The 14,820-nt window shown below is 42.5% G+C and overlaps 1 protein-coding gene across 2 annotated transcripts in view; it reads right to left on the bottom strand.

The window, feature by feature from the left end:
• Positions 1-14,535, bottom strand: part of SH3TC2 (SH3 domain and tetratricopeptide repeats 2) — a 69,651-nt gene extending 55,116 nt beyond the window's left edge. Inside the window, exon 1 of one of the 2 annotated variants that reach the window (XM_043465027.1) lies at positions 14,251-14,535. In XM_043465027.1, the coding sequence (XP_043320962.1) occupies positions 14,251-14,515 (265 nt within the window). In that variant the 5' untranslated portion in view covers positions 14,516-14,535. Of the gene's footprint in view, positions 1-5,271; positions 5,818-14,250 lie in introns of those variants that run through there. The other variant, XM_043465028.1, reaches the window with a different exon arrangement.
• Between the last annotated feature and the right edge of the window lie 285 nt (positions 14,536-14,820).

Here is a 14,820-nt window from a genome sequence, read left to right as displayed (position 1 = left end):
TCCTTTTTTTTCAGATTTCACTTTTCCCGATTATAGGTGACGGCTTGATCTGAGTGCTTTCCAACTCTGCCTATTCAAGTTATCCAAAGGCTTCTGAAAAAGCAGTGACTTTTTAAAATATCAGTGCCTAGGCCTCATCTCCAAAAATGTTAATTTATGTCCTTCATTATGCTACCCAGTCACACATATTTTTCTTTTCTTTTCTCTTCCTTTCCTTTGTTTTCTTCTCTTTTTTTCTTCCCCCTCTCCCAGTGCCGGGAGCCATTATGGAAGATTCCACCCATGACGAGGTCATGAAAAAAATACCTGACACGCAAGGCCATTCAGGATCCCATCCATGACGAGGTCATGAGGAAAAGACCTGACACGCAAGGCTGTTCAGGATACAAGGGACCCTCCAGGTTGGCCCCGGCCTCTACCCCACCCTGTATCCTCCCCGCTTTTCTGCTGTTGTTCTTGTTTGCCCTGCTGTGGATTCTTGTGTTGCCTGCTGAGAGCTCTCCTGCTCCTCTTTCACTGAATGAGGACCAACTTAAAACCCTAACTAATAAATCCCCTGGACGCTGGTACCCTATGAAGGGGCCAGGGATGAAGGAAATGCTTCAATTCAAACCCTTTTGCTGGCATTCTGGCTTGTTTGATAAATGTGTGTTCTCATTGCAAAAAATGCTCATGATTGTTCTAAACATCCTAAGCACAGTACGCTAACAAAAGAAACCATTAAGCATAGGTCCCTCCACGGGGTGAGAAAGGCTCCACAAATAAAATAGCCACAAATGTGCCTAATAGAAAATAGTTTAGATAGAGATTAGCTTGTGACTTCCTGCAGGTAGTTAACTTTTAGACTAAGAGCCTGTTTTGTGCTATATCTGCTGTTTTTGCAATCCTTCGCATTTCTGTTCTGTAAAAATGTAATCCTATCTAGTTCCCTTGGAGATGACACCTAATAGAAAGAAAATAGATTAACCACAAAAAAGACAGGGTTGGCTACTGAAGTTGCTTAAAGTTACACCAGGTGCAAGCCATAAATTGTCAACAGGCCTGAAAGCCAAAATATATTATACATAGAGATTATCCATAAAAAGGTCCCTAAGAGGCACAGAGCCCTTTGGGGGGTGAGGAAGCCCTATTAGAGAACACAAAAAATATTATTTTAAAAGTGGTTATTGGATCAACGTTTGATTGCTGTTAATGTGCTGAGGTTGGCAGTAGAAACTATTGTTAATATAGTTAAAGATCCAGAAAAATAAGAGTTTAGCCCTAGCGTAAAAACAATAAGATAATTGTTCATTTTAACCAGGAGTGCTAAACAGGGACTCCCTCACCAGAGCCGGAGAGTCTTTGTGTGCTAAACTTTTTAGATAAATTTAGCTGAGAACTTCCACAAAAAGACTGACCTTTGTGTTAACAGGATTGTATTTCTACTATGTTGCAACCTGCTGTACCATGAGATCACCACTTTTCTGTTTTCTGCTAAGCTCAAGGCCAGAAGGTAATGTACAAAAAAATCTATGGAAAAGACTCTCATCAACAAAAATATACAGAGAACACCTGATTTCGTGAAGGACAAGCTGATGTAATGTTAAACTAAGTCTGTATGCTTATCTCCCCCTTAGAAATGTACCAACTTAGGGTAGAAAGGCTACAATGAAGAATAAAACACTGCCAGACTCTGCTGCACACCCCGGTCTGGTCTCGGTCTCTCTCTTTCTCTCTCTCTCTCTCTCTCTCTCACTCGTCGACGCCATTCATCCTGAGGGTACCCCTGGATCCTGCTGGGGCAAAGGCCCCAGCAAGTGGCACCCGAACAGGGACCCAAAAGTAAGTCTCTCATTGTCCAGTTTTTGGAACGGCTAGGACCCCACCAGGGCATCGCGGGCCCCCCTGCATAAGACAGGTAGGGTAAGGAGGGTGGGTAGGACCCCACTAGCTGGGTAGGTTTCAGGTAAGACCCCACTAGGGTGCTACAGGCCCCCCCTACATAAGAAAGGTAGGGTAAAAAGGTGGGTAGGTTTCAGCTTCCTTCTTTTCTAAGATTAAGATCCTCTCCTTTTTCTTCTTCTAATTACTAACAAAAATGGGCAACAGTTAGTCAAAAGAAAGGCAGCTTTTTATTGGAGTCATAATGCAACTCCTTAACCACAGAGGAATTAAAGTTAAAAAGACCAGTGTTCAGTCCTTTTTTACATTTGTCCAAGAGCAATGTCCTTGGTTTCCAGAAGGGAGCAGTTCTTACAAACCAAATAATTCTAAATTAAACAATAAATTCCAGGTTCAGGTAAACTGGGAAATATTCAGCATTTAATACCTAATATTAATGTTTGTTTGTTGACCTATCTAATATAGACATGTCTTAGAGTAATTAAGTAAAATATTTTCATTGTGCCTAGGTTTAATATAAGTTAAATATTATATCTGTTACAAGTTTGTCAACAAAGAAATTACCTCGAGTGAAAAAACTTCTAAAAAATGTAAGTGCGATATGAGTTTGTATATAAACTCTATTAAGAATAATTATTCTTTAAAAATATCTGTCTACAATAGTCTCTCCAGATTGGTGTAACTTAAATTTCTAAGGGTTGTGCTAAACTAAGTATTGTAAGTCTATTAAATAATTAGGTCATTTCCAAATAAAATAAGATTTTCAAACATTTACTACTAAACACTGATTTTCTTTTACAGAAAAACTAAAGAGATTTGAGCCTACAAATGAATAATGTTTGATGCCATCCTGAGATGTTCGTTAGAATTTTTTTTTTAATTATCACTGGTATTTATATTCACCAATCTATAAAATGCTAATATGAAAGTCAATTCTTGGTTGCTTAAAAAAAAAAAGTATGATGTGTGTGTTCAGTAAAGAAGGTATGAAAAATGAAGTTACATTTTATGAAGAAAAAAGGAAGTAAGTCCGACTTACAGTTGGCTGTTCCAGGATGGGAGAACAAATGGGTACAAAACGTGATTAAAAGATTTTATGGAAACTAGACCCCAAGGGAAGAGTTTTGTGTATAAATAAAAGTTTTCTTGAGATGTTGAACTGCCTTTGATAATGGATTTTAAGTTTCTTTACCTCTGAAGTGATCTGTTCTATGTTTACCTTTGAAATCTTCTTTGTTACTTTGGCTAAGTGAATATATTATTTCACAGTGATCTATATGACTCTCTCTGACTGAGTGTTATAAACCCTTTTGATATTTATTGACAAAACTGCCTAAATAGCTAGACTTCTAGCTGACTTTGGGATGCTTCAGAGGGCCCCTGAGACATCCCAAAGAGCTATTAAACCACCTGAGTTCATTTGAAGTGTTAAATTGCATGGGAAATATTGTTGGAGGAATGATAAATCTCCTCAGGATATATTGTATGGTTGATGTTACTTATATAGATATCCTAAAAATTATGTGACATTCATGAAAATCTGATATGTCCTAATAAAATGTTGTCAGTTATAATTTTAGTTATCATGTTAAAGTGTTACAAGTCACAGCAATGATCAGGCTACTTTGTTAATTACAATTTAATTAGATTTTAAACATGCCTTGTATGGTTTCACTCTCATGCCTTAAAAAAAAAAAAAAATACTGCTAGTTCTTCAAGATTTATAAAAAAGACTTTTCTAAGATTAACCGAAAAATTTTGTTTGTTTGCTATCTGGTAAATTGGTAACAGACTGAAATTTAGCCTACTCTCTATGTTAAGAGAACAAAGTTTTCTTAGAATGAATCTTCAATAACAGATTATGAATTTCTTTGCCTTTCAGTTATTTATATTTGTTTTTAAAATCTTTTGTTACTTTAGTAAAGCAAATAAGTGTTATTTAAGACTATGGTACATGTAGAAGCTCATTCTGCTTCTACCAAAAATAACCCCTCACTGTTAGACTTGTGCTATCCTAATGTCTTAAAACATGGCAACAGTCTACTCCTAAATTGGGTAATTAAAAATGGGTGAACAATAGCTGAAAATCAAAGAGTCGGAGCTATGGGAAATCCAAGACGGCCGCTTGGCTTTTCCCAGCTCCCTGACAAACCTCATTTTTATTTGATGGGTTAAAGCCTTCCTGGCTACAGGATTAATATATCCATAATTTTAAAAAAATCACTAAATGTTAAGTTTTGTAAATTGTTAAACTAAGTTTCTAATTTTGTTAATTAAGGTTTAGTGTTTACTAAGACTCACTTCTGAGATAGTTCCTTGTTATGTTATATTGCTAACAGATTTAATTAAGTTATTAAAAAAGACACTCTAAGTTTGTTTCTAAAGCTTATCTCAGTAATCTATTTTTGGATGAAGATCAGATGCCTCATGACCTGCAACCAGGATGTTCTGCGGGAACAACTCAACAAGCCTCCATACCCACATGGGGACAAAATGAGTTGCTTTGCCATCAAGCACAGAGAATAGCTTCTCTACAGGGATCTTCAGCCTCTCCTAAAAGGGTTTTTATTGCTATGCTTGCTTTACTTTCTTGCCAGCGGCAGTTGCATTAACCCCGCGGGTGCATACTGCATACTATGTCAAAGGGTGTCTCCTTGGCTTTGGCTGCTCGAGAGGTCATGGACAGAGGACTGGAGATGAAGGTGGTGCTCTGGAGGAAGCGGTGATGCATATCGGAACAGAACTGCAAGCCCTAAAAGTAAAATTAGCACTGTCCTGCCACGCAGACTACCGGTGGATTTGTGTAACACCCTTAAAGGTTAATGAGACTGATTACAATTGGGAAAAAATTAAAAATCATATTTCAGGGGTATAGAATAGCTCTAGCATAAGTTTAGATTTAGACAGATTGCATGGACAGATTTGAACAATCAAGCATTCCCGACTGGATTTTACTGCCGCTGGAGCTCCCAGTAATTTCTTTAAAGCCTTCTCCAACTTTATTTCTGCCAAACATATTTTGTCTACTGTTCTCAGTTACATTGCTGTAATAACACTGATTCTTGTTATTATTGTTATCCTCCCTTGTATCGTCAGAGCTCTTCGGCAGAGCACTCGGAAGCTTGCAGCTAAAATTCATCTGGCTGTTTTAAAAAATAAAAAAGGGGGAACCATTTTTGGAGATGCCAGGAGCCATTATTGGAGATCCCACCCATGACGAGGTCATGAAAAAAATACCTGACACGCAAGGCCATTCAGGATCCCATCCATGACGAGGTCATGAGGAAAAGACCTGACACGCAAGGCCATTCAGGATACAAGGGACCCTCCAGGTTGGCCCCGGCCTCTACCCCACCCTGTATCCTCCCCCCCTTTTCTTCCTCCATTTACCTCACAAGAAGCTGAAATGTCTCACAGAGGCTCCGCTTCGCCTCGCCGGACCCTCCAAGGTCGCTCAAACTCCCCCGTGCAACCCCGACGAAGGGAGAATACGAGGGCCAAGTTAGTCCTCACAGCACGCAGTGAGGACGACCACCACGAGGCACGGGCCTCCCTTATCTTATCTCCACACTCCGAGAGAGCTGCTCAACGAGATGCACCACCTCAGGGGGAACCCCAGGGACTCGCTGTGAACTGGAAGCCTCACCCGCTGAGTGAAAAAGGAGCGTTCCATGGGCACCGCAAGGGCAGGTGGGATGTTTACGCACGGAGAGACTAGCATGGCGCGACGCCTCGCGAGACCCTCCGGGAAAGTGAGGCGAGACTGTCCTTGCTGCGTCTGAGCCACCGGCCCCGCCGATGCCCTGAGACAGGGGGCAGGAGACCCAGATGGGACGTGATTCACACAGCACCTGCCTTACACACACCACCAACAGGCAGGAAGGGGAGATGAGGGGCCCGGGCAAATGAGAAGAGTGGTCCTGTTGCCTTGAACTTCTGTTCCTTGCCAGGTGCTGCTTAAGCCTAGACAAGAAGAGCGCGACGTCACCACATCGATGCAGGTATTTTTCTTAAGTTCCCAAATGACTCTGATTTGAGTCAGTAAGAACCACATTATCTGCATAAGGTTTTCAAACTTTGATGAATCACCTGGGGCTATTGATAAACTGCCCTAGTGCCTTAGACGGTGAAGAATCTGCCTACCATGAAGGAGACCCTCTTTCCATCCCTGGGTCAGGGAGATTTTTCTGGAGAATGGAATGACTACCCACTCCGGTATTCTTGCCTGGAGAATCCCATGGACAGAGGAACTTGTCCGGCTACAGTCCCAAAGGGTCAGATGCGACTGAGCAAGTAACACTTATCAACACTCATTGATAAAATGCAGATTCTGCCTCACTAGTTGAAAGCTTGAGATTCTGCATTTCTAATATGCTCCTAAGTAATAATCCTGCAGGTCCTGGAATCACTTTCAGTGGCAGCCTGGTTCCCTACTCTAGGATAGAGTTTGAAAACTGGTATACCAGAGGCCACGGGCCATAAAAACCCACCATTTTTCTTTTCTTTTTTTTCCCTCTACACTGTGCACTTTTAAGATTTAAATTGCTCTATATCATTTAGAAATCAGGATGTTTTACATAACCCAGATGCTTGGCTTTGCTTTGAAAACTGGAAGAACTGTAGTCTGGGGCCTTCATGCTCATCTGGCAACAGTCAGCTGGTACTGAGTGGTTGCTGCCACCTCTAAGGAGCATTTGTTCTCTGGCCATCATGGTCCCCAGGAATGCCAGCTCACTTATTTACACCTAGTCCTGGCAAGCTTTGTGTGTCCATGAGAAGAGACAGTTGCCTAAGGACCGTGAGGGTCTGTGGCATAATCCCATCTTGAAGAAGGAAGTTCAGGATGGTGACCTCAATTTGGGGGAGAAGGCAGGGCGCACAGCTCTTAAAAAAACATGTGAGGTTTAGAGAAGAAAAATCACAGTTTTGTAGAATGTGATTTGTGGATCATCTGCATCAGAATTATTTAGGTGCTTGTTTTTTAAAAGACACCCAAAAACTTGGAGAAAAATATACAAGAGTATTTGCATGACTTGGGTAGCTAGCGATTTTCTAAACAGAGTGAGAAAGGTTGTTGGAATTGTTCAGTCGCTAAGCTGGGTCGGACTGTTTGTGACCCCATGGACTGCAGCACACTACACTTCCCTGACCTACATTATCTCCCGTGTATTGCCCAGTTCATGTCCATTTAGTTGGTGATGCTTGCAACCATCTCATCCTCTGTTGCTCCCTTCTTTTCCTGACCTCATTCTTTCCCAGCATCAGGGTCTTTTCCAATGAGTTGGCTCTTCGCATCAGGTGGCCAAAGTATTGCAGCTTCATCTTCAGCATCAGTCCCTCCAAAGAATATTCAGGGTTTATTTCCTTTAGGATTCACTGGTTTGATCTCCTTGTGGCCCAAGGGACTCTCGAGTCTTATCCAAAAAAAGAGTCTTCTCCAGCACCATAGTTCAAAAGCATCAGTTCTTTGGCGCTCAGCCTTCTTTATGGTCCAACTCTCACACCCATACATGACTACCTGAAAAAACATAGCTTTGACTATATGGACCTTTGTCAGCAAAGTGATATCTCTGCTTTTAATATGCTGTCTAGGTCTATTATAGCTTTACTTCCAAGGAGCAAGTGTCTTTTAATTTCATGGCTGCAGTCACAGTCCGCAGTGATTTGGGAGCCCAAGAAAATAAAATCTGCTACTGTTTCCACTTTTTCCCCATCTATTTGCCATGAAGTGATGGGACTGGATACCATGATCTTAGTTTTCGTGAATGTTGAGTTTTAGGGCCAGCTTTTTCACTCTGGTCTTTCACCTTCATCAAGAGGCTCTTTAGTTCCTCTTCACATTCTGCCATTAGGGTGGTGTCATCTGCATATCTGAAGTTGTTGGTATTTCTACTGGTAGTCTTGATCCCAGCCTGTGCTTCATCTAGCCCAGTATTTCGAATGTACTCTGCATAGAAGTTAAATAAGCAGGGTGACAATATACAGCCTTGATGTACTCCTTTCCCAATTTTGAACCAGTCTGTTTTTCCATGTCCAATTTTAATTATTGCTTCTTGACCTGCATACAAGTTTCTCAGGAGGTAGGTCAGGTGGTCTGGTATTCCATCTCTTGAAGAATTTTCCACAGTTTGTTTGATCCACACAGTCAAAGACTCTAGCATAGTCAATGAAGCAGAAGTAGATGATTTTCTGGAATTCTCTTGCTTTTTCTATGTTTCGACAGATATTGGCAATTTTGATCTCTGGTTACTCTGCCTTTTCTAAATCCAGCTTGTACACCTGGAAGTTCTTGGTTCATGTACCATTGAAGCCTATCTTGAAGGTTTTTGAGCATTACCTTGCTAGCATGTGAAAGTGAAAGTGAAGCCACTCAGTCGTGTCCGACTCTTTTCAACCACATGGACTATACAGTCCATGGAATTCTCCAGGCCAAAATACTGGAGTGGGTACCCATTCCCTTCTCCAGGGGATCTTCCCAACCCAGGGATCAAACCCAGGTATCCCACATTGCAGGAGGATTCTTTACCAGCTGAGCCACCAGGGAGGCCCTGGTAAAATCAAGGAAGCATATGAAATCACATGGGAGGCATCTGGAATCAGCGTAACAGTTGAATATCCTTTGGCATTGCCTTTCTTTGTGGTTAGAATGAAAACTGACGTTTTCCAGTCCTGTGGCCATTGCTGAGTTTTTCAAATGTGCTGGCACATTGAGTGCAGCACTTTAACAGCATCATCTTTTAGGTTTTCAAATAGCTCACCTGGAATCAGTTAAAATCATTTAAATACTTTGATCCAGACATACTTGAAACAAACAATCCCTGGACTTTTCATTTGTGAATCAATAAATTACTTTCTGGAAGCTAGTTTTATTTTTATTATTGGTCAGAAAATTACTAACGCTTAGTTCAAAAAAACCTGCCAAACTGCTTTCCAAAGTTGCTGTACCTTTTGCATTCCCATCAGCTACACATGAAAGTTCCTGTTTCTCCACATCCACACCACTTTAGTATCAGTCTTCCTATTTGTAGTCATTCTAGTAGGTGTGTGGTTTTATCTCATTGTTTTAATTTACACTTTCCTAATAACTAATGAGGGATTCCCAGATGGCACTAGTGGTAAAGAATCTGCCTACCAATTCAGGAGATACAAGAGACTTGGGTTCAATTCCTGGATTGGGAAGATTCCCTGGAGAAGAGAATGGCTTCTCATTTGCCAAGAGAGAACCCACTTGACAACCCACTCCAGTATTCTCACCTGTAAAATTCCATGGACAGGGAAGACTGGTGGGACTACAATCCATGGGTCTGCATGAGTCCGACGTGACCGAGCATGGCTAATGATGCTGAGCATTTTTCACATGTATGATTTCCATCCTTATATTTTCTGAATGAAAGTATCTGAAAATTTTTATTGGATTGTTTAGCTTCTCATTACTGAGTTATAAGATTTTTCTTCTATTCTGGATACAAGTATTAGATATGTAATTTGCAAATATTATCTCTCAGTCTGTGGCTTCCTCTTTTCTTTGTTGGTAGATTTATATAGGTAGTAGAAAAGAGGGATTACTGGTAAAGAGATCAGCAGGACAGGAGCGAATGTTTGCATGTGCATGAGCTGACAAAGAACATACTGGAGAGGTCAGAATGATGGAGCTAAAATTGATAAATATGGTAGGGTCAGGATAAGGAGAACATTTTAAAGAAGTCAGAGGAATTTAGAATGGATATAGCAAGCAATATGGAGCTATGGAACATTCTTGAGCATGGGTTTGGCAAAGCAAAAGTGGAAATTCTACCTGGGATAGCACTGAAAGGACAGGAAGAGGCAAGAAAGAGAGGCAGGGAGGATAGCTGAAAACTGTATGACAATCCACAGTGTGAGTGTGAGAATGTGGACTGTGATCTTGGCAAATGAGAAGACAGGGAATAAAGTGACACTGTATTTTAAAGTTAGAAAAGAGACGGCATCTTGACATTTTAAATATGAGAGATAAAAATGAGGAGAGGCAATAATTACAGAAAATGAATATTTGAAGGAAATAGAGATCATTGAATTCCACTCCTAATTTTACTGTTGAGAATCTAAGGCCCAGAGGGAAGTAGTGATTTTACCAGAGTCATACAGAGTCAGATACCATCTAGATCATGGGTGTAGATCTTGCCAGTTCCACTATTTAAACCTAACTTCAGAACACTGAAGTCTAAGGTCTCCAACTCAGGAAATATTTCAGTCACAGAAACTTGCTGGAAATGAGAATATACTCCCACTTCTCTCTTAGTCTCTCTTTGGTCCCACTTATTCACCACCACTTCCAAATTCAAGAAGAAAACTAAACAGTAAAGATTTCCCTGCATGCTTTTTTTCTCCACCCACATTTCATTTCTTTGACTTGATAATCATACCACCAGCAGTTTTTATGATGTGAACCCACATTGTCCTTGTTGGGACAAATATCAAATTAGAATTACAGCTATGTTTATCTACATGAATGTATCTTAGATCACAGTTTAGTAGTGTTAGTTGTTTAGTCATGTCCGACTCTTTGTGACCCTGTGGATTGTAGCCCACCAGGCTCCTCTGTACGTGGGATTCTCCAGGCAAGAATACTGGAGTGGGTTGCCATTCCCTTTCTCCAGGGGATCTTCCCGACCAGGGGATCAAACCTGAGTCTTCTGCATTGCAGGCAGATTCTTTACCATCTGAGCCACCAGGGAAGCCCATCTTAGATCATAGTGTTGAATTATTTAAAAAAAAAAAAAAAAAGGCTGCTGAATGATATCACTTTAAGTTTTAAAATCTTAACAATAAATTCTTTACAATGATTCAGTTCAGTTTACTTCAGTCGTTCAGTTGTGTCCAACTCTTTGCAACCCCATGGACTGCAGCACGCCAGGCCTCCCTGTCCATCACCAACTCCCGGAGTTTACCCAAGCTCATGTCCATCAAGTCGATGATGCCATCCAACCATCTCATCCTCTGTCATCCCCTTCTCCTCCTGCCCTCAATCTTTCCCAGCATCAGGATCTTTTCCAACGAGTCAGCTCTTCACATCAGGTGGCCAAAGTATTAGAGTTTCAACCTCAACATCAGTCCTTCTAATGAACACTCATGAGTATACAGATATGCAGTGAAGGCACAGAACCCCTGAATTCGTGAATGTGATTAGTTTGGGGGAGAGAGAGTGAGGAGTAAGATTGGGAAAAACTACCAGGGGACCCTAACTGTATCTGTAATCTTTTATTTTTCCAAAAAGTAAAAGAAAGAAATAAAGACGTTCTGAAGCTAATAGGACATAAAGTAGAAAGTTGCATATTGTTCTCATATTCTCGATTATCAGTATATTCAAAATGTCTCACAAGTTTGTTAAAGCTCAAATGTGAATCATGATTTACTGTTGTCAGCATTCATCCCTCCATCTCTTATAATTCTACTGATGATTCATATTTACCAAAAAAGGTTGAAAGGAAAGTTACAAACAACAGCAATCAATGCAGGCAAATGTATCTCTCCCACATCCTCTGTATAAGGGTATAAATCTGCCAGATCTCTTCAAGATAGTATTGAAAGATAAATCGGCAGTGCTAGAAGCTTTTAGACCAACAAATCTTGACATGACTTGCTCTGTGATCTTAACTAAGCAACTGTGGTTTAACAGTGGCAAGAATTTCCAGGAATCCAGAAGTCAGAAATAATGGCAGTTACCAGAAATGCACCCCCTGCCCATGTCCAAAGTAAGAAGTATCATGGGAACAAATGCTGCAGGCAGAGTCCGTGTGTGAGAATACAGCACACCTGGGGGGCATCAGGAACAGTGTTTTTCATTTTGTCACTCCACTGCAGACTAGCTGGGCAGCAGTCCAGGGCTTAGTGCTATCAGGCCTCCTTTCCTGCCTCCCTAACCCCTGAGGACTGTTGGTCCTCACTGTTTACTCCCACTGAAACAGACACAATGGCAGAAGCAGCCGAAGAAAGAGGAGCACCGACTCCTACTCCAGTGGAGTCAGGCTTAAGAGAAGGAATGTTACAGTGGTCCTTATTAGTTAACAACAAAACAGCCCACAATTATTGAGCGGCTATCAAAAGCCAGACCCTGCTAAATCCATGAGATGAATTATCTGATTTAATCTTCACAAAAGCTCTGTGTGACAGATACTATCATTATATTCACTTTAGAGACAGGAAAACTGAGGTTCAAAGAACACAAGAGACTTGCCAAACTCACATACTATTAAGTCACCCTAGGATGTGTCTCATACCTTGTTCCATTTCTCTAGGATAAATAGGGGAACCTAGAAGGGGATGTTTATAACAACTGACCTCAGACCTACAATGCCATATCATCCTCCCGAGGGAAAGGCCCTGACAAGTACAGAAAACTGGGGAGATGGCATGAAAGCCTCAATAGAAATAAATATCAGGCTGACTATTGGTGAAAAAGTGAATCCAGGATGCTAACCAATTGAACAGCAAAAATGTGGTGAAATAATGAGGTAATTGAGTGATAGTGTCATAAGAACTTTAAGATTGTTTTCTTCAGTGTTGGTTTGTTTCTTTCAATCTGCAGAATTCTTTACATGAAATCTTGTGCTAAACAACAGGATGTCAAACAGAAGCAGGGTTATTCAGGCTGGACCTGGGGGGTCAGGGACTAGGAGCAGAGCTCCTTGATTTACCTCCACAGGCTGAGTTTACAACCCCCTCATTTTATAGATGAGCAAAGGGAGACCTAAAGAGAGAGCATGATATGCCAGAGTCATAGAGATGTGATTAATGTGCCTTGTTTTTTTTACTGTGTTTAATTAACTGTGTCAGGTTGTTTTAACTGTTTTTCGTGTAGACTTAATCCCTACCACAGCTCTATAAGGAAAGCATAATTATATCATAAAATCTGCAGGTGAGGAAACTGAAGCCAGAAAGGTTAATAAACAAATTGCTCAAAGCAAATCAAAGAACCAAGATCAAATCCAGATGAGACCTAACCTCAAAGACACAGCAATTAACTGTGAGGATGCCTGACTAAGAGGAGATAAACCAAGTCAGATCTAGAACATAGGTCCCTGCCTTACAGACCAGTGGTCCTTCATATTCTTGCAGCCCCCATGCAATGTCTGCTCCCATGGGGTACAAGGACAGCAGGATTTAGGGGGAGGGTCTGAAAAGTGTGTACATTTTAGAAATTTGGAGAAGCAAAATGTTTTCCAGCTAAAGGTCGTGCATTTAGTGCCAAGGGCATTATTTGGGGGATTTTTAGGTCTGGGGTAGTTTTAGTCTGGGAGCCTCTCCCTGCTGGAGATACCAAGGTGCCTAGACTAGAACTTCAAGCAGAGGAAGCAGAACATGGCTGCTTCAGATTTGCTTGAACCTCTGGTGCCTTCCACCTTATCGAGCCCAGGTCACAAAACTACAGGGGGAAGTTGTCTATCAGAGAGTAGAAAACCCTGGCTAGAGGTTCTCCTGGGCTCCCCCTCCAAGAAAACATGGTGGTGCTCCAGGAAGACATGGAATCCTAACAAGTGTTAGAAATAATTTCTTGGTGTAATGCTCATTTGTCTTTCAAGAGAGTCCTCCCGCAATCCACACTCTTCCCACAAAGCCACAGCTCATCCTGGTGAATGCCATACGTGAGACCACTGGGCCTCACCTTGGTTTCCCTCTGCAAAGAAGCAAGGAGCTTGCATTAGAGGAATAAGTGACCCCAGTCTGCCTGGGACTGTTTTGATTTTAGCACTGAATGCATCCTGGGAAAGGCCTGGGTCCCAGCAAAACCGGCAGGGTTGATCACCATACGTCAAGCCTCAGATGACTTGACAATTTCTTAGAGCAACAACTCTGAATGACCTCAGTTTGACGTACACACACACACACACACACACACACACACACACACACACACTGTAGCAGGTAGGAGGCAGGAAACTGCCTGTTTTCCTCCAGTAACATTAACCCTGACAAAAATAGGGTTGAGTGACTAAGGCCAAGTTTATGACCACCGCTGGTCCCCAGAGGAACCAACTGCCTGAGCTTTCTTCCTGAACTGGGGCATCTTGGGAAAAAAGGAAGGAAGGGCTTAGTCACTCCCTGGGAGTGGCAGCCGAAAGCAGCCTTCTCTCCTCCTCCTAGAGTGAGCTCAAAGCCTCTTTCTTTAGGAAAAGTAGATGCTTCCCAGGTTTCACCCCCTTTTCACGATGTCAGAATGACAAATACTAAGTGAGGAAGAGGAAGGGAGGAGAAGACGCCAGAAAGTGCAACCATCTCCCCATCTTGAGAAGAGTAGCTCCACAACCCAGCAGATCCCTAAGCCTTCAGTGGACCCACCACCGCCTCAGGCATTCCACAGGCCGGGGTCCCCCTTCCCCCCAGGAAACTCACCTGGGCCCCAGGACAGACTTGGCTCCCCAGGGATGCAGAAGCAGCCACCCATGTGTGCACCATCCTCCCCAGGCCGAGGCCCCTGGGAACACCAGCCAGAGGAGCACTGGGAGGAGACAGCCTCCCAGCAGTGTCCCTCCTCCCGCCTCCTCCCTGGCACACGAGGGACCAAGTCCCGCTCACAGCACAATGTAGCCTTTGATATCCTGGCTGCGGCAGCAGGCCCGGGGAGGATGGGAGGGGCCGCCCAGCCCTCAGGACCCATAGTCCTTGCACTGTCGGGCCTCTGACTGGGGAGCAGAGCTCCTCCCTGCCTCTCCGCAGATTGCTTCATGCCTATCAGGCTGTGGCACATTCCACACATTCTAGGATTGAGATACACAGTTTGGTTCTTGTGCGGGTGGACGGTGTGGGGGAGTGGCACGGGAGGAGGAGGCAGAGAGCATCTCAGGAATCAAGGCTGCTTCTGTTCTTGCTCCCTCCCTGGCTGGCCTGGCCCACACGGATTCTCCTGCTGCTGGGAAAGCGCTCCCCACCCAGTCTCTCTCTGCAAACACCCCACCTTAGCTA

This window comes from Cervus canadensis, chromosome 4 (assembly GCF_019320065.1).
Source record: "Cervus canadensis isolate Bull #8, Minnesota chromosome 4, ASM1932006v1, whole genome shotgun sequence".
NCBI classification, from domain to species: domain Eukaryota; kingdom Metazoa; phylum Chordata; class Mammalia; order Artiodactyla; family Cervidae; genus Cervus; species Cervus canadensis.
The sequence above is the reverse complement of the archived record's forward strand: the minus strand, read 5'-3'. Positions and strand labels throughout refer to the sequence as shown.